This window comes from Malaya genurostris, chromosome 2, assembly GCF_030247185.1.
Source record: "Malaya genurostris strain Urasoe2022 chromosome 2, Malgen_1.1, whole genome shotgun sequence".
Lineage (NCBI taxonomy): Eukaryota > Metazoa > Arthropoda > Insecta > Diptera > Culicidae > Malaya > Malaya genurostris.
This window is the reverse complement of record NC_080571.1, coordinates 128,803,835-128,824,043: the sequence shown is the minus strand read 5'-3', so window position 1 is coordinate 128,824,043 and position 20,209 is coordinate 128,803,835. Positions and strand designations below refer to the sequence as shown.

General features: G+C 38.7%; 1 protein-coding gene across 3 annotated transcripts in view; it reads left to right on the top strand.

The window, feature by feature from the left end:
* The first annotated feature begins 12,341 nt into the window (after nt 1-12,341).
* The window catches only part of LOC131427559 (uncharacterized), a 59,086-nt gene continuing 51,218 nt past the window's right edge, over nt 12,342-20,209 (top strand). Inside the window, exons 1-4 of one of the 3 annotated variants that reach the window (XM_058590868.1) lie at nt 12,342-12,539; nt 12,592-12,969; nt 13,021-13,281; nt 13,338-13,553. In XM_058590868.1, the coding sequence (XP_058446851.1) occupies nt 12,522-12,539; nt 12,592-12,969; nt 13,021-13,281; nt 13,338-13,553 (873 nt within the window). In that variant the 5' untranslated portion in view covers nt 12,342-12,521. The remainder of the gene's footprint in view (nt 12,540-12,591; nt 12,970-13,020; nt 13,282-13,337; nt 13,554-20,209) is intronic. The other 2 variants (XM_058590867.1, XM_058590866.1) reach the window with 2 other exon arrangements.

Genomic DNA, 20,209 nt, shown 5'->3' with positions numbered 1-20,209 from the left:
GAGTACGTGTGGCACTTTTTGGCAACATGAACGCACAGAAAAATTTCTGGGAAAACTTTCTCGCTGCTTAAAAGCTGTACAAGGGACCGCTTCGAAGTTTGTTCTGCTGCATCGGGTGAACATTCAAGTATGAGTAATTTCTTAAAATACTTTGTATGCTTCATAAGCCAAATCGTCATTTACGAACTTCTGGTTACTTGGACTAAATACAAATTGTAAATACATCCTACTCTACCGAATAAACAACCCTAGAAGAGAAATTCTTCAACATTGTATTAAGTTTATCAATACAAAATTCTGGTTAAGGACTTTTTTTTGTCGATTACCGAAAGCAAGAATCACATCTGGAAGAGAAAACGTGGCACCTTATATCGTTTATGTCGAAGCCATTAGAAAGGGAACTCTGTTCAGTGCATTGACTTAAAGGATGAGATGACAATCTGTGAATTTGCTTATTAGAAGTATTTCACATTTTCACATTAATTTTTGATGATATTTCTCAGTTGGTGATAGTATTCAGAAAAATAATGGAGAGAAATGTTAACCACTTAGTCGTTTGACAATTCTGCTGTTTGAAAACATAAATTCGAGCAAATAATTTTTAGGCGAGACGAAGTTCGACGGGTCAGCTAGTATACAATAAATTCAATTGTAGAATCGTAGGTACAATATATTGAATAGTTGGAAATTCAAAAAATCTTGTCAATGTTGAAGCAAGCGCACAATATAAAAGGAATGGGATGAATTCGTGAGAGAAAACTCTCTCCAAGAATTCTCACCACCCACCAAACAAGCGAAGAGAAGTATTTCTTGAGAAAACCTTCTCCAAGAAATACTTTCCAAAACCCTTTTCTTTACTTACGTTGGAGGTGAAGTCCATCATCCAACAATCAAAAAAGATCGTATTATCTTAATCGTATTTATTAAGAATAACAATCATGTAAGGTTTTCACAATACATCAATCAAATTATCACTCACAAGACTATTATTACTGCTCTGTTTCAATAGCGATGCATATTGTTCTAATCTCTCTATGGTCTACCACTGGGTTCTATGTATTAGTTCAAGCTATGCAAAAACACTTTGAGAGGGATATAAACACGGAAAGATATCTAAGTTTACAAATGGTTAAAAGTCTTTGATAAACAAATTGTACTTTAACACCTCCCCTCAATTTGTCATTCCTATCAAACTGAAAAATTTTTGAAATTTTATTTTTGGAAGAGCTTTTGTAAGTAAATCAGCAAGCTGATTTTCACTTTCTAAATATTTTAAGTTTAATTTGTTTGTCTTTAATAAATCTCTTATGAACATATATTTAACGTCGATGTGTTTAGTCCTTTGGTGTTCTCTAGGCTCCTCAGCAATCCTAATACAGGTAATATTATCCTCATATATTGTGAATGGAATCGAATCAATTCCAATCTCACTCAATATCTGAGATAACCAGATCCCTTCTTTAGTTGCATGACAAAGAGATACCAATTCAGCTTCCGTTGTAGACAGACTAACATTCTGCTGCCGCTTACTGCTCCAAGATACTGCGTTGCCAAAAACTGTAAATATGTTACCAGAAATAGACTTGCGCTCCTCACTATCATTTGCAAAGTCTGCGTCTGATATCCTTCCAATGGTACGTCAAGTTTGTCCCTGTAGTACACCAGCCGTGCTTTCTTAGTTCCTTGTAGATACCTTAGAATTCTTTTTAATCCTGTCCAATGTTCGTCCCCTGAAAAACTTTGAAATTGACTTAATACATTAACTGATACGGCTATATCTGGTCTTGAAATAAGGGCCATATATTGCAAACATCCGAGTAACTGTTTGAATTTTTCTTCAGATATTTTCGATGCCTTTTTCCATTTTGAACCGGCATCCATTGGAGTTGATATGGGTTTACAATCCTTCATGCCAAATTTATTTAACACTTTCAAAATATATGATTCTTGAGATATCTCTATGATTCCTCTTTTAAGATCATGAAGGATATCTAGGCCGAGAAAATGTTTCACTTCTCCTAAATCCTTCATCTTAAAAATCTTAAAATATCATCAACGTAAAGAATTACGTACAATTCTTTTCCAGTAGAAATGTACAAGCATGTGTCACTGTTAAGTCTTTTAAATCCTAATTCAGTTATTACTTTATTGAATTCAGAATTCTAACTCCTACCAGCTTGCTTCAGACCATATATACTTCTATTCAATTTGCACAAATTTGAATTTCCGATTTCATCTAGAGGTAATTTCATAAAAATTTCTTCATACAATTTCCCATTTAAAAAGGCCGTTTTTACATCCATCTGATGTATTATCAAATTTTGTTTGACTGCTATAGACAGCATAATTCTTATTGTCGTCATTTTAGCAACTGGAGCAAAAGTTTCACTATAATCAAAGACATCATATTAACAAGATATCCAGCTCTCACATTTCCCGAACAAATCATTGGCAACATCCTTTTTTGCGAGCATGTCGCCCCCAGGCGAGCCCGCATCGAATCTTATACATAGAAGTAGGGGAGCAAAATGTCAAATTCGTGCGCGCCAAAATAGCAGGGTTGCGCACCCATACAATTGACATGATATGTTGAATGTGATGCCGTGCGATGGCGTTGCTGAACTGAAGATTGACTTCGCTCCAAGCTGACAGGGTCTGCTATAATCTACACCTGGTCGTTGGGAGCAACCTTTTGCCACTAGTCTAGCTTTGTATCTAGGAATGCCTTCTTCGTCTTTGATATTAAACACCCACATTGAATTGATAGCTTTCCTTCCAGGAGGAAGATCGCTAACCATTGTCCATGTGTTGTTTTCTATCAAAGATTTTAGTTCATCATCAATAGCATGTTTCCATAATTGCCAATCTGCTCGCGTTTTCAGGTATTTTATATTTTGTGAAATATCCCCAAACATTGCTAATCCAAACATCATGAAACTTGTTTCAAAATCATTTAACCATTCTGGACGCCTGATCATCCTTTGTGGTCTTCCGCCAGTTTCAAGGTCAGAATCGTCTCCAGAAACGGCTTCAGCGTATTCATCATGGCTACTCTCCGAAGATTCATTAAGAACTACATCAAGTTCCAGCTCACCACACGTCTTGTTAGACTCAGTTGTAGGTAAGTCTACCTCAAAATAATTTTCCGAATTCTTTTCAGGTGCCACATTTTTCTCATGATCAAAGAAAGACTGTGATTCATTGAAGATTACATCCCTGCTAATAATTGTTATCTTTCGATCAGAATCCCATAATCGAAAACCATTAGGAGCATATCCAATGAAAGCAAGTGTTTGGTTCCTTTAGTCTAGTTTTGAACGATGCTCTTTACATATATGTGAATAAGCAATACATTCGAAAACCTTTAATTTATTTAAGTTCGGTTTGGAATTGAACCACATGTCATAAGGTGTCTTTGAACAATCCAAACTATTTGTTGGGCTTCGATTGGTTGTATACGTAGCTACATATAATGCTTCCCCCCACAAGTAATAGGGAGCATGACTCTCGTGTAGCATAGACCTAACTTTTTCTAGTAGCGTACGATTCATACACTCACTAACCCCATTTTGTTGGGGGGTGTAAGGCACTGTAGGTTGCTTACATATGCCTTTTTCCTTGCAAAAAGTGATTAAATTATGATTGTAATATTCAGTCCCATTATCTGTTCGCAAATTACAGATTGACATAGAAAAATGATTTGTTGCCAATGCTTCAAATTCTTTGATCTTTTGGAATACGTCGCTTTTGCTTGTTATTAGATAAATGACGACAAAATGAGTAAAGTCATCAATAAAACTTACAAAGTATTTGAATCCATCATACGTTTCCACTGGCAATTGACCACATACATCTGAATGAATGATTTCAAGTGGTTTTCTTGAACGTTTTTCACATACTGTATTGAAAGGGTTTCTTGTTTGTTTACCAGCTATGCAAGAATCGCATACAGTTGGTTCCCCAACGAAAGATGATGGTTGTAAATCCAACCCCTCAACCATTCGTTCGTATACTAACCTTCTCAAATTTATGTTACCCAAATGACTTAACCGTCTGTGCCACAGCAGCAGCGAACTATTCACTTTGCCAATAAAAACTCGATCATCTTTTTCCAGAACTACACACTTAAAACCATTTCTTGAGCTCGGCATAATAAAATGCCGAAACTGATCAGCAACACGTAAATTTGCTGATTGCTCATCAATCAATACGCATGTTTCTGAACTTCGTTAAATGCATTCACTGATATTTCGGTAAAATGCTTCACTTTGCCGAAATTTGGCATAATTGCTTGCTGAATTTATCAGTAAACAACAGATATGCCGACATCAGCAGAGACGTTTGCCGAGATTTCGGAATATGCGCTAGCTGTTGCCGAGATTCAGCACGACAGCTGTCATTTATTGCCGCGTTACATTTTCGCTTCGCATTGTGCGATTATTTTCTATTGAATTTTTTCGAGTGAAAAAATGGATAATCTTCGAAGAAGCGTGGAACCGACGACACGACCAGGCACTCCGAAGAAAAATCAGCATTAAAACTGTTCTCTAACGATTCACCGCCAGTTACCACAAATCTAGCGACCCCTTGTAAATGATAAAAATAATCTTCTCGAACAACACTGTTTAAGTTGCTATGGACTAGTTACCAAGGAACTCCAAAACAAATAAACATGTTTTGAAAGCGGTCGAATAGTTCTATTAGTGTTAAACTTTGTCCAAATTAAGCAGAAATGCATTTAAATGAACTCGATTTTCGGAATTTAATCGAAACTATGGATGAAACCAACGAACGAGGACAATGATCTGCTTCCAGCGATTCATCCGTACACTTCAACTGCTAGCTTTTCTGGGCAGTAGAATTCGGTGTAATATGCCGGTGTCAAAATTGTTTTGTGTCGGTTGATTGCGCAGCAGTGGAAACAGTATTTCACCTTGTTAGCCACTATTCGAGGATTACTAGTGGAATTCCACAAAGAAAACCATTTTACCGTACGTTATGCAGGTACCGCAGAGCACTAGCCTAGCTCAGCTCGTTGTCGGTCATTTCCATGTCTTCCTTCTCACACAACGGTTTCAAGTCAAGACCTGAATTTTGAACTTGGCTTTATAAAAGACATAACTCATACTCCTCAATTTTTACATTCCGCTCGAGTCAGGTAAATCCATTAAAATGTTCCGTAATATAATAACCGATCTGAAATTTATTTTGTTTACATTCATCTTGCCTTCGATATGCAGTAACCAAGGTTATGGTGACTGTTATTCAAAATCAATAAATATATCAACTTGTGCTGCCAGTTTAACACTCCTAATACCAAGCCTAAAAAAGTTACGCGAAGCACCAAGCCTCAAAAAAAGTTGGAACGGTAACTTTGAGCTATCATAGCTCAGTTGCTACTTGACCAATTTCGATAAATTTTTCACCCTCGAATTTTGTGAAGTTTGTAGATTATTTTAAGTATATCATTATTGACGATCTTTTAGGAAAAACTAATGAAAATCTGATTTTTCCCGTTCCAAGTTTTTTTTCAAGCTAAAAATGTGCCCTATCTGCATTCATGCGGCACCTGCATCGTGAATCGGAAATTAAGAACTTAAACTTTACCGAGTCATAACTTTGTTGTTAGTCAACCGATCTTCAAAATTTGTTCACCATTGAAAAGATACTACTTCCAGAAATAGAATGCACTGAAAAAAAAACGAAAAATAGGGTTGTCTACCCAAAGTTATATTGAAAATTGTAGATAGATGATCTAAGAAAAGATAAGACTTTTTACAATGATCGTAAATATCTCTAAATTCAAAGCGATGACCTATATATTTTTACACATCATTCGTTTGCTAGTGATACCAGCTACAATTTTCGCTCAACTACTATTCCTGCACAATCAAAAGAAAACATTAAGAAATCGATGAATTTATAAATATATGTGATTCTTTAATCTTTTTCACATGTTTGTATATAACTCAAAAATTAAAGCGATTTTTTTTTTTCATAAATACGTTTATTTCTTAAGGCAATTTACATAAGTTTTTCTTCGCCGTATCATCACTTTTACATAGAATTCTTAACCTAATATAATACTAATATAGTAACAGCGATTTGAGTTTAATAAAACATATTCCTCTTATTTTTTAAATATCATATTAGCTATTTCGTTATTTATTATTAAATCTACTTAAGAACATTATTTGAACCAAGCGATTTAGTACTATAAATTATAAGATAAGCTTAAATTTTTATACATTTTGTTGTTGATTTCGTAACCTATTTTGAGTTTGTTTGTATCAGCACATCATTTTTATAAAAATTTTGCTATTAGATGAACTAATGGACGCAGTAGGAGTCAGAACTAACCCTCAAAAGGAAAATTAAAGCGATGACATGTATATTTTTTTGATTCAAAATATTGGAATCATTACCAGAAGTAATGTATTGATGACCAAAATTATATATCTGTTCAAAGAAGCTCAAGAAATTTGGTACAAATACAGAGAATTTCTATTATTGGGAAAATTTTGCTAAACAAAATCAAATCAAAGCTTTTAAATTTTATGACATATATTTTTTTTATTATTTTAGTTGGAGATTTATTATAAACAAAATTTACAAAAAAAAACACTGAAACTTGGATTTCACTGAAAATTTTAAAAATTTTAGTAAATAACCTAATAAATTTTAAAATTTCCGATCTTTTACCTATTTTTTGAGATTCTATGGCAAACCTACAAAAAATCAGAATTTCAGTAGTTATCAATTGCGTTTGGGAAAAATTGTTTAGATCGTTTGTTCAATACGCAAATATAACTATTTTTAGAGTTTTAGGTTATTTACTAAAAATTTTAAAATTTTCAGTGAAATCCAAGCTTTAGTTTTTTTGTAAATTTTGTTCATAATAAATTTCCAACCATAATAATAGAAAAATATATGTCATAAAATTTCAAAATTTTGATTTGTTTTTTCTTTGGAAAAATTTTCCCAATAATAGAAATTCTCTGTATTTGTACAAAATGTCTTGAAATTCTTTGAACGGATATATAATTTTGATCATCAATACATTGTTTCTGGTAATGATTCCAATATTTTGAATCAAAAAAATGTACATGTCATCGCTTTAATTTTTGAGTTATATACAAACATGTGAAAAAAAATGAAAACTTCATATATATTATATAGGAATGGTACTTGAGCGAAAATTGTAGCTGGTATCACTAGCAATCGAATGATGTGTAAAAATATATAGGTCATCGCTTTGAATTTCGAAATATTTACGATCATTGTAAAAAAGTCTCATCTTTTCTTAGGTCATCTATCTACAGTTTTTATTATAACTTTGGGTAGACAACCCTATTTTTAGCTTTTTTCAGTGCGTTTTATTTGTGGAAGTAGTACCTTTCCAATGGTGAACAAATTTTGAAGATCGGTTGACTAACAATAAAGTTATGACTCGGTAAAGTTGAAGTATTCAATATTTTCTATGCGACGATTATGCCAAAGGAAAGAAAATTGGGAAGCAGATAGGGCATATTGGACGCGTAAAAAAAACTTGGAACGGGAAAAATCAAATTTTCATTGGTTTTCCTTTACCAATCGTCTGCTACAAAGTTTTGGAATCAATCTACGAACTTCACAAAATTCGAGGGTGTAAAATTTATTGAGATTCGTTGGAAAACAGCTGAGCTATGACAGCTCAAAGTTACCGTTCCAACTTTTTTTGAGGCTTGGTATTTGGAGTGTTAAAGAAATTCACTAGCGTTTTCGATTTGACATTTCCAGTTACTGAGGGGTAGTTAAATTTACGATACAGTTTTGATAGACGAGTGGCAGGTCGTGTCGTCGGTGGAACCGTGTGGAAAGCGTCCTCGAGACAAAACTTTGGGGGATATGCGAAAAAATAACCCAATGCATGGAATAATTCAATAGATCAAAGTAAGTTTATTCTTTGAACAATCCGTATATGCATCATTAAATATTGAACATTTTTGTAAGCCGAAAATCAATGCATATTTTTATTTTCATATTTCCAGCTCGACTCAAGGTGGCCGCATCTGGAAACGCCGCTTTTTATTTATGCTACATGTTTTCAGGTAGGCTTTAAGCACTACTGGCAACCAATTTGTAAGCCTCCTTTAAGTGTTAATAAAATGAATTTTTTATCCTGAATGGCGTGTTTATAATGTTGAGAAAATACAAAATTAATTGACTAGATTTTTAATTACTGATGATTCGGTAATTTATTTTTTTCATTTTTTCGTTTTATTGGATTGCCGAATATTCAGTGAACGTTTCACTGAGCAAACAGTAAATCTTATGCTGACGATTTCGGCAATATTTAACGTTTATCAAATTTTAGGGTGCCGAGACGCTCAGTAATTTTATTTTTGCCGAGATGATTGCTGATTACTCGGCTGTGCGAATCTCGGCATTTTTTTGCCGAGACTCAGCTAAAAAAATTAAGTGTGTACATCTAATTGATATAATCCATCTATTTTCTTTCCTTGCACAATTAACCTACCGTGTTTGTCTTTAATTGAAACGCCACCATCTTCGAACAAAATGGAAAATCCAGCAGACTCAATTTTTGAAACCGAAAGAAGATTAGTATGCAAATCAGGAATGAAAAGAACATTGTAGAGTTCTAAACGCACTCTTTTATTTGTATTGTTTCTTAAGAAAACGTTACCGGCCTGTCCACAAGAAATTTCGGTTCCATTTTTCGCGGTAGAAATTTTTAATCTCTCTATCTCCCATAGATCCGAAAATGCTCTAAGGTCCTTTATCCTATGTTGGGTAGCTCCGGAATCAAGACAGCATGGAAATCGCACTGGCATTTTCGATAGGTCCAGCTGTCGAATTTTCTGGTCTTGTTGATAATCAATGGCTTTCATTAAATTAACTGAACTTGCAGTCCTCATCGGCTTCGTTTGAGTTTTGCTGATTCCTGCTATACGTGACAAGTCGAGCCTACCTAATGGTACACGAACCATAAACGCTCCCTCTTGTCGTGCAAGCATTGCAACACTCAAGGCCGAATCTTTTTCCTCCTTCTGTTGTTCCATCCTTTTTTGCCGTTTTAGTTTGAAGCAGTTTCGCCGTTTATGGCCCATCTTCCCACACTCGAAACACTGAATGTTCTTTATAACTCCTATCAGTGCAACCGAAGAGGGAACTGATGTCTTCGCTGTGGATGCTTCCTCGTCCAGGAATAACCGCTTCACCTGCTCGATCGTCATTGCCTCCAGCTCTTCCTTCCTTACGACTGATAGTGCTCCGATGATGTGTTTGAACTCCGTTGGAATGGCCACAAGTAAGGTGTTAACTTTCTCCATCTTTGAAATATGTTCACCCATACCTTCAAGCTGTCAGATCAGTTCATCATGTGCATCAAAAAGTTCCTTCAGCGATTTATATTTGTTTGGCTTGCTACCTAGATTATAGAGTTGTTTTCTAAATCCGAGCATTGCCACCGTGCCTCTTGATTGGTATATGTTTTGCAGTTTAAACATTATTTGTTTCGCATACTCACACGACAAAACATGTGCCATTGCCTCATCTTCGAGAGCCATCCAAAGCTCATTTATCGCCCTATCATCTTCCTTTAGACGATTAGCAAATTTTGTCTGCCTTTCTTCTTCTACTTCAGGTGTTGCACCAGCAACCGGATTGGCAAAATCTTCCTCTTCAGGTGTTTTCTCAAGAGTGTGCAGAAGGCCTTCTTGTTTAAGGTGCTGCTCAATTCGCCTTTTCCAAAACGAGAATGATTTTTCGTCTCCCTTGAACATGGGAACTGCAATACGTCTCATTCGATTTTCCATTTGCCTGTAGGAAATCAATTTCGACTTATCACAATCTCTGTTCCACAGAAAACTCCGTCTGAACAAAGAAATATTTGTTAAAATTGCTGTCAAAATGAAATTATACAAATTTTCAATAGAAGGCTCTATTCGGAATATTTGCAACTTTCATTTTGCATAGACTAAAACGTAAAATTATTCAATAGAAAACTATGTCTGAATAATTTTAGATTTCAATCGTGCCTGGGCCCATAAACTGTTGAAGTAAGCGCACAATATAAAAGGAATGGGGTGAATTCGTGAGAGAAAACTCTCTCCAAGAATTCTCACCACCCACCAAACAAGCGAAGAGAAGTATTTCTTGAGAAAACCTTCTCCAAGAAATGCTTTCCAAAACCCTTTTCTTTACTTACGTTGGAGGTGAAGTCTATCACCCAACAATCAAAAAAGATCGTATTATCTTAATCGTATTTATTAAGAATAACAATCATGTAAGGTTGTCATAATACATCAATCAAATTATCACTCACAAGACTATTATTACTGCTCTGTTTCAATAGCGATGCATATTGTTCTAATCTCTCTATGGTCTACCACTGGGTTCTATGTATTAGTTCAAGCTATGCAAACACACTTTGAGAGGGATATAAACACGGAAAGATATCTAAGTTTACAAATGGTTAAAAGTCTTTGATAAACAAATTGTACTTTAACAGTCAAGATACAATAAAATGTATTGTAACCCATATATCTAATTGTGAATCAATTGTGTATGCTGTAAAATCAATGGTTTTTTACGGGCGGCTAAAGGAATTATTAAATCAATCTTGACGTCGACCGAAGTTGATTGATCGTCTGAGGCGTGTGTAATGCAGGTGTTTTCTGATGAAAACAATCCAATCTCATTTGAATTTGTGGTTGTAAGTGACAAAAAGCCTAATATCGTAATACAGATAAATTTTCCTAAAATACCGATAACTCACGGATCATACCCATAAATATCGTTTTGGTTCTTAGTTTGGATAGGCATGGGAAAAGGTTATTATGGGACCTTTCTTCTTTGCTTACTTATAGTATGTTCACATTAGCGCTGATATCAAGTGATATACGGATATACTTGATATCCGATGATATCATGTGCGATATCACTTGATATCCCATACAATTTTATGTCAACGCGTATCACCATTTTGGCATGATATCCGGGATATCATGTACGATATCATGTCGAGTTGTCAAAAATCGCTACTAGCAACACGGATAACGGCATTGAACGTACTCATTTATAAACGTCACTATGAGAGTGACAGTAAACAATCATTATAATTTTTAATTTTTCAACGAATACTGGGGTTCGGAAACCATTAATTGCAAGACTTCAATTATTGATTGAATTGTAGGAGAGAAAAGCAATATTATTGATCTTATTCCTAATGGGAACATTCAATATGACAACTTGATTGTCAAACGATATCATTTCGATCATATGTGAACACTTCGACATGATATGCATATCATCTCGGTATATCAAGTGATATCAGCGCTAATGTGAACATGGTATTAGGCTGTGAACCATTTCGCGGTTTATTTTACATTTTGGTTAAAATCTGACACTTGAGTGGTTATTTTGTGTCGATAGTAAAATTTAACTAAAACTGCGGCTTATTTCAAAGTTTGACGGATGGAAAGTAATTTGGTCATTTAGGAGTTAGCCAAATTTTGTGCTAGGGCACATAACCGTTTTCATTATTTTTACGTTTCGTCTTTGACTAATCAGTGCAGAGCAGTTCAAATTGAACTGCTTAGTGCTAAACTCGGCAGTTCAATTTGAACCTCTAAGCAGACGTAAAGTTTCTGCTACTTACAGAACACTTTTTGTTTTGCAACGAAGTGCAATGTCTTTTCCGACGTGCCGAACGAAAACGTGTTTTCGACTATTTCTGGCCGATGCAGGTATGGTCATTCAGGGGTTAGCCAAATTTTGTGCGAGTTTGTTTTGAGCCGAATGTTAATTTAAAAAAAACCTGGCAACGCTGGTGAGGAGCAGCAAAATCAGGGACAGGGAGCAGGGATGTCAGGTTCACAGATTAATCTGTGTTTCACAGATTTTGAGTTTTGTGCACAGATTTTAAAACTGACACAGATTTTCACAGATTTCTGAGAATGATCACAGATTTTCACAGATTCTTGAATAAATCAAAGATTTTCACAGATTTTGGAAATGGAGTACAGTTTAGCACTAAAAAGTACCGAGTGGTTGAGGAAAAAGGTACAGAGCGTGGTGGTAGTGAGAGCTTTTTTTTTTTTTGCTCACTAAACTGAATTCGATCTGCTGAAATGGTACGGAAAATGGGTGTTGAGACCTTTTTTTTTTTTGCTCACCAAATTTGTTTTTGAACTGCTATTGGGGTACGGAAAATGGTCACAGATTTTCACAGACAGGTTTTGGGTTTCAACACAGATTTTTGAAAAAATGACCTGGCATCTCTGACAGGGAGTGCGTTCTGTTAGTTACTATCTCTGACAATTGGTAAGCTTATAAACAAAGTTCTCGAGCTTCAGTTTTTTTCAGTAAAATCATAATTTAGTTCTCAATTTATTTATTAAAAATTGTAAAGTTGAATATAAAACTATGTAAATTTTTAAAGTTTGTCTGAATTTCGTGTTTTTTCGTCAAATGGGAGTCATTTTTCACGTTTTTTACCAACTATAGGAAACGTCAAAATGTCATCAAATTCAAAGGTGTGCAATCATATAAATTTTTCAAAAAATTGAGTCAGTCTGGTATTTTCAGGATTTCCCTCACGATTTATTTCGTAAAATGCATCATGATCTTCAAAAACAGATGATGAGAATATCGCACGGATCGCAGATGGAATCTTCCGGATCTACAATTACGAAATCTTTACAACCTATATCATCCAACGCTGGTAGCTCTTCGAATATAAGGCTTAGTAGACCAGAACAACCTGAAAAAAGAACATTCGAACAAGCTTATAGAGATGCTGTTGAAAGACTTAATGCAGCGGCAATGAGCAGATCAGGATCCAAACAGCGTCAAAATACGTATCCAAAGCAGCCAGTTACGGGTAAACCTGGTATTACAAACAAAATAATTTATCAATCTTCGGAACAAATGCATTCGGTATCATCGGTTTCTGCACCTTCTCAGGTACATTTGTAATATTTCAATTGAACCTCTAATACAGTGTTATGATTCCAGAATCAATACAAGACCACAATTTACAACATAAATACTATAAATTTAGCAGAATTGCTAAAAAGTCAACATAATGTTACTAATGTTGGTAGATCTGGTGGCAATATTGCGCCAATTTCCATATCAAGTGGATCGTTGCAAAACGCTTTACTTTCTCAGAATGCAGTCGCAAGAGTTATGGCTGAAAGCACCAATTACCGGCAAACCTTTTCAAACGCTTATGCAAACCATCTGCTAGAGCTTACAAAGAATGCAGTAGAAAAAGTAGGTATAACAGCAAAAACAAGTTTATAGTTTAATTTTCGTTACCATTTATGTAGAAAACAGCTAAACCACTGCCTTCACGTCCTTCGGTAGGGGATTCAGTTATACCTATAAATATTAAGCCAACTTCTGGTCATCCTGTTACAAAATCCTCGCCTAAAAAGCATCGAAAACTTGTAAACCCAATTGTTTTAAATGGAAAAGACTATGATACACCAACTTATGCTGAAGTTGTATCATCTAATCGGGGTAACAAAAACGGAAACATGTTGGTAAGTAAATGATAAACCATTTCCGAAATTGTGTCATTGCAGGAATATACCGTTTTGCATTTTTCTATAGAAAAGTAATATAATTGTTGGACCGAGTTTTGATCGGAGCTCCGGGAGCCCCAAGTGTTATATTATTCGATATAGTTCGACGAGATCGAAAAATGTCTGTGTGTGTACCAAATAAAGATGTGTCCGCACAATTTTCTCGAAAATGGTTTAAAAGTTACTCTTGGGATGTGAATCAAGTTCGAAGATCTTGTTCACCTCTGGTTCCGGAGATATAATTTAAGTTTAAATTTTGGTCACCTCAGGTTCCGAAAATATAATGATATAAGTGTCAATTGATTTCAAAAATCTTAGGAACCTTCAACAGTTATTATTAGATCATTGAAGTTCGAAGATCAGACTTCATATTTTACTTTTTAGGGGGCCCGTAAATTGGGCCCTTTTTTTGCTCGTTCAAACATCCGAGATAGATGTGTTTTCGAAGGGGGCCGTATTCAAATCCCTCTGGCCCGGTTTTTTTTCTCTCGGCGGCCCTGAATAAATCGTGTAGGTATTTGAATTGTAACTCGAAATTGAAGTTCAATCAACGTTACGAAACTCGGGCAATTCATTATACGGTACTCGAATGTTTTCGGTTCATCGCATATATCGCAAACACCGGATTCAAGTACTGTCATTTTTGCCAGCCTGGAGAAATCATGTCCTGTCATAAGTCTGTTTATAATTCTGCTATTATAAGCTTAGTAACACGGTGATCACTTGACAATATAATCGAATTTTTCATGTCGCATGACGCAGACTGCTTCAGCTATACGGCTTTCCATGCGCAAAACTCCTTCCTCATCCAAGAAGAGAGAGAGGAAACTCAGTTTGCTATCACTCTCAAACAACGGGTCTATTCCACTGGTTTTCATTTCCTTCCGCAAAGACAGAGATATTTTGGCCACCCCATATATATTGACCCACCTAACAAACTTTTGGATTTAACTGACGTTAAGTAATTATATTGCATAAATTTGAAGCGATTAACATTAAATTACCAATCGGGAAGTATTTTCCAAGGACATTATATCTTTTTGATAGATATTTTTACAAAAAATCAGTTGTTAAAGTTTGGCAATCAGTTGGTACCTACGCATTACGGAAAATTAAGAGGAGGTTGAATTTTCGCAATCATTTTTTATAATACGACGTGTTTTGTGTGTGTGCAATGAAGTAAGCCAACAATTACAAACTATTTGAAGTAAGGATTATGAAAATAAAAGCAAAGTCATCTTTTATAATCAAAAATTACACCATGTCCAAAATAATTTCAATATTTTAGGAAAAAAAATGCATTTTCGTCATATTATTTTTTTTATTTAAAAGATATTTTATTCAGGCCTATTTGCGTACAAGCTTTACGTGGCCGATTGAGCTGAGTTTTTAGATAATTTATTTTTGTATTGGATCTCGTTGTCACCCTTTTTCTAGGGGGAGAGGAGCTTCCATTTCCCTCCTGCGAGGATTGAGGGGCAGTTTGTATTTTCGTCATATGACTTTTATTATTGTGTAAGGTGACATTGTCAACAAAAACTGACGACAAAAGACGGCGTGCTATTTCTATTATCTTTGATGGTTAATTGTGTTTGCCAACATTACTCAAATATGTCTATAAATACTTGCTTAGTTTAGTACTTAGTTTTATCGTAAGCTTTTTAACTTCATTTGCTAAACCTAATTTTGGACTTGCTTTGGCAAACAACAAGATATCATGCATAAAACAATTAATTACCGAGACTCGCGAAACTTTAGACAGCCGGCTGTCGGGAGTACTACCACTCACTTTTTTTTTGCTTTTGTCGTGAATACGACTTACTTTACTCTGGGGTGCCTTTTCGAAATTGAAGATAATTTTGTCCCCATGCTTTCGGAAATATGAACAGAAATTTTTGATACAATTATAAGTAATATGAAGTAACCACAAGTAACTCAAAATTATAGTTTTCTAAAATGTTTGGCTTCAGCGAGCATAAAAGAGTAGAAAACTCATAACACTTGTTTGTCTTTCTCGTCATCCGAGCGACGGTTTTAATGCAATGAGCTACATTGAATTTTTATGTTTCCAACTTATTCGGTATAAGATGTAAAAATGAACACGTTTCATTAATCCTAGACTGCTCAGTTGACTTTTACACCAGTAAATAAATTATTGAAGAAGTGAGAGTGAGTGATCGGGTAGTGGACAGAGCACCACAAACAAAGTCGGTTTAAACAGTGAAAACTGCGCGAGTGGAAGCTATAGTGTGGTTTCAATGTTTTTAAAGGGTAGTTACACCCTATAGTGATGCATTAAAAGCGTTAAAAGTGCTGATCAGCCAAAATTGATGGCTGCTGGTCTTTTTTCGCCATGGTCGCGTCGATCATCGCGTTTCGCTAACCTGTGTTTGTGTTTTGCCTTTCTCATATAGAAAGGTTATGCAATCACTTGAAAAACCGACCAGTGAAAATTGGCCCGGAGGGCCAAGAGTCATATACCATTCGACTCAGTTCATCGAGCTGAGCAATGTCTCTCTGTGTGTGTGTTTTTTTAAAAGGTGAAATACCTACTTATGTACTTTCCCAGTTCACGCGCTCAGTAGTTGTCAAGCTACCGCTATTGTGAACCAGCGAGTGGGACTGGCTGAACCTTACCCACTAAAACACCTTGGACATCTTGCCTTGATCCCCCCGAACTAAGCTAAGCTCAATACTTTGGGGGAGGCTGTGCTCATGCACTTCTTCGTTTGGGAGAAAATGAGCTCCTACTCTCTATATACATCTCGGCTGTGCTCATGCACTTCTTCGTTTGGGAGAAAATGAGCTCCTGAGTTTCTATCTTTATCCCTCTCGATCCACCTTTGGCGCCTCGACAACCCAATGCCGCTACGTCGCGCCGCACTACTCAACTGATCCCCGACGATGGATCTAGCCTACACCGACTGAGAGTTTCCCCTTTTACGCCACGCGGGACACCCGAAGGAGTGCCGAGGTCTGCTCTGCGATTCCGGTTGGAGCATGGCGTCCGGTTCGCTGATGCCCCGACGACTCGAATCGGTGTTGTGGCGTCTGCTCGACTAGTCCCCGATGATGGATCTAGCCTACACCGACAGAGAGTTCCCCGACGATGGAAGTTTTCCCGAAACCGACGTTTTCGATACCCGTTTACGGCCCGACCGTAAGGATGCCTGGGTCGATCCAATGATGCCGGTTGGAGGATGGCTTCCGGTTCACTGGTGCCCCGACTATCTTAACGGTGGCGTCTACTCGTCTAATCCCCGATGAAAGATCTAGACTACACCGACGGAGAGTTCCCCGGCGAAAGAGGCTCTCCCGACACCGAGTCCCCTGTTGCACCACTCGGGACACACGAGAGAGTGCCGAGGTCGGTCCGGCGATTCCAGTTGGAGCATAGCTTCTGGTTGGCTGGCGCCCCGACGACACAAGTCGGTGTTGTGGTGACTACTCGACTAGTCCCCGCCGAAGGATCTAGCCTACCGCGACAGAGAGTTCCCCGACGCTGGAAGTTCTCCCGAACACGACGTTCCGAAACCGGTTTACGACGCGCCTACTCAACTAGCCCACGGTGGTGGGTCTAGCCTACCCGACGGAGAGTTTCCCGGCGAAGAAACCTGTCCCGAAAACCGAGCCACATTCCACACGCTTCGTGCGTCTTCTTAGGGTGCCGAAAACAGTCCGGCATTTTTCGTCTTTTCACCTAGGTCATTTGACGCTGCTCTTCTCGCCAACTCCTCTGCAGTGTGGACATAATCTGAACAACTGTCTGGTTCACCGCGTTCCATTTTCCTTCGTCACTGCACATCCTTTGAACGATGTTCTCCACGCTGACATAGGCGCCAACGATGGCAGTCATTTCGCTACGCGGTTGGATAAACCGTGGGCAGCTGAATATTACGTGCTCCGGCGTTTCTTCTGTTTCCTGGCACTCAACACACAACGGCGACCTTGCGTGGCCAAATCTGTGCAAATATTGCTTAAAACAGCCATGTCCAGACAGGAATTGCGTCAGTTGAAAGTTTACCTCACCGTGCACTCGAGTTGTCCAAACCGACAGGTTAGGAATTAATCGATGCGTCCACCTTCCCTTCTCCGCGTTGTCCCACTGCTGTTGCCATTTAGTGAGCGTGTTGGCTCTCTCTCTGCTCCGGGCTCGTCCTGTGCCTCGATCCCTGTAGCATAGGCTATCCTCTTCCAGTAGCAGACAGATGGGGATCATTCCGGCTATCACGTGCACAGCGTCTGACGATATTGTTCGGTACGAACTTGTCACGCGCATTGCCATCAGTCTGAAAGTGCGGTTCAACTGGGCTCGATTCCTTGCTGTTGTCAATGCCATCGACCACGCTGGAGCTGCGTATCGTACGATCGATGATGACACGCTCGCCAGTAACCTCCTCTTGCTACTGACAATCGCGGAATTATTGGGCATAATCCGAGATAACGCCAATATCACCTTCATTGCCTTCTTGCATATGTAGTCAACGTGACTATTAAAGTTCAGTCGATTGTCCAGTATAGCGCCCAGATGCTTGACCTCACGCTTCAAATTGATGATGCACTCACCGACCGAGATGCTCGCATGTTGCACCGCCTTTCGGTTGCTGATGATGACCATTTCAGTCTTTTCATGTGCCAGCACAAGCTTCTTTTCCCGCATCCAATTCTCAACGACGTCTACTGCCTCCATGGCGAGAACCTCCACCTCTTCTCGAGACTCGCCGATTACTAGGAGCGCCACATCATCCGCAAAGCCGACATTCATAACTCCCCTGGGCAGATTTAGCTTCAGCACTTCATCGTACTTAATGTTCCACAACGTGGGACCCAGGATGGATCCCTGTGGAACGCCAGCCGTGACAGACATATTTACGTATCCGGCGTCTGTCTCGTATATCAGCGTCCGGTTCTGAAAATAACTTTTCAGAATCTGACATAGGTACTCTGGTATCCTCAACCTGTGCAGAGAGTCGGCTATTTCTACCCAGCTGGCACTGTTGAAAGCGTTTTTCACGTCCAATGTGACCACCGCACAGTAGCGGTTTCCCTTTTCTGCTGCTTCTGGGCCTTTTCCATGGTTTCCATGACCACTCGTATGGCTTCTACAGTGGACCTGCCTTTCCGGAATCCAAACTGCATGTTCGACAGACCGTTCTCGCTCTCAGTGTACTTCGTGAGCCTGTTAAGGATCACTCTCTCCATCAGTTTTCCGACTGTGTCCAACAAGCATATAAGCCTATATGCTGACGGATCGCCAGGTGGTTTGCCTGGCTTTGGTAGCAGCACCAGCTTCTGCCGCTTCCAGATGTCAGGGAAACTACCATCCTCCATGCATTTTTGGAATGTAGTCCTGAACATGTCTGGATTCTCCAGAATCGCAGCTTTAAGGGCCACATTTGGAACCCCGTCCGGGCCTGGAGCCTTCTTCACCGGTAAGGCTTTCGCTACAGCAAGCAGCTCCTCGTTTGATACTCGGATTTCGTCGCCGCGGACATCCTGTACGTCGTACAGTACTGGCGGCCATATCGTAGGCTCATGCTTCGGGAACAGGGTCTCGATTATAGTTTTCATCCTTTCCGCGCACCTATCCGGTGGAACTGCTGGACCTTTCATCTTTGCCATGGCCATCTTATAGGCATTACCCCACGGATTCTCGTTGGCGTTGTTGTTCAGCTCTTCTAAACACTCTTTCTTGCTGAGCCTGATTGCCTTGTTGAGTGCGACTCTTGCTATTCTATAGGGCAACCTTCTTTCCTCTCTTTCGCCGCTGTTTCTAGCTCTCTGCATCCTTCTCCTGGCATGTAGACAACTTGCCCGCAGGTCAGCGATCGTCGAATTCCACCAGTACGCCGGACGTCGCCCATTTCTGGGTTTTCCCATTCTAGGCATGGTTGCATCACACGCACGTGATAGTGTTGCAGTCAGCTCTTCCGCGCTGAGGTTTATTGTGTTGCGCTCGAGGTTCTGTGCTTCCACAAATACGTCCTTGTTAAAGTTCGCTGTTTTCCACTTTCGCTCACCGATTTGCGTTCTGCTTGATTCCACCTGCGAGTCGCGTCCAACACAATACCGGATCGCTTGGTGATCGCTGTGGGTGTATTCTTCGCACACTCTCCAGTCCATGCTCCTTATCATTCCCGGGCTGCAGAAAGTGACATCTATGATGGACTCTCGACTATCCTTACGGTAGGTGGTAGTAATACCGTCATTGGCAAGATCTACGTTCAGCTTAGCTAGGGCCTCCAGAAGACTGCTTCCCCTTGAGTTCGTGAGGCGGCTGCCCCATTCGACCGCCCAGGCATTGAAGTCACCAGCTACTACTACTGGTCTTCGGTCGGTTAGCTCTTCCGTTAGTTTGTCCAACATCCGGTTGAACTGTTCGATCGTCCATCGTGGAGGTGCATAACAACTACAGATGAAGACTCCGTTGATTTTGGCTATAACAAACCCCTCATCTGCGCAGTGCACCACTTCTTGAATGGGGTATTTTCCCACTGCCCATATCGCTGCTGTTTTGGCTCCGTCTGATGTCCAGTTTCCATCTCCGGGTGGGATTTGGTATGGCTCCGAAATTATCGCAACATCGCATCTATGTTCCGCAACAGATTGCCGCA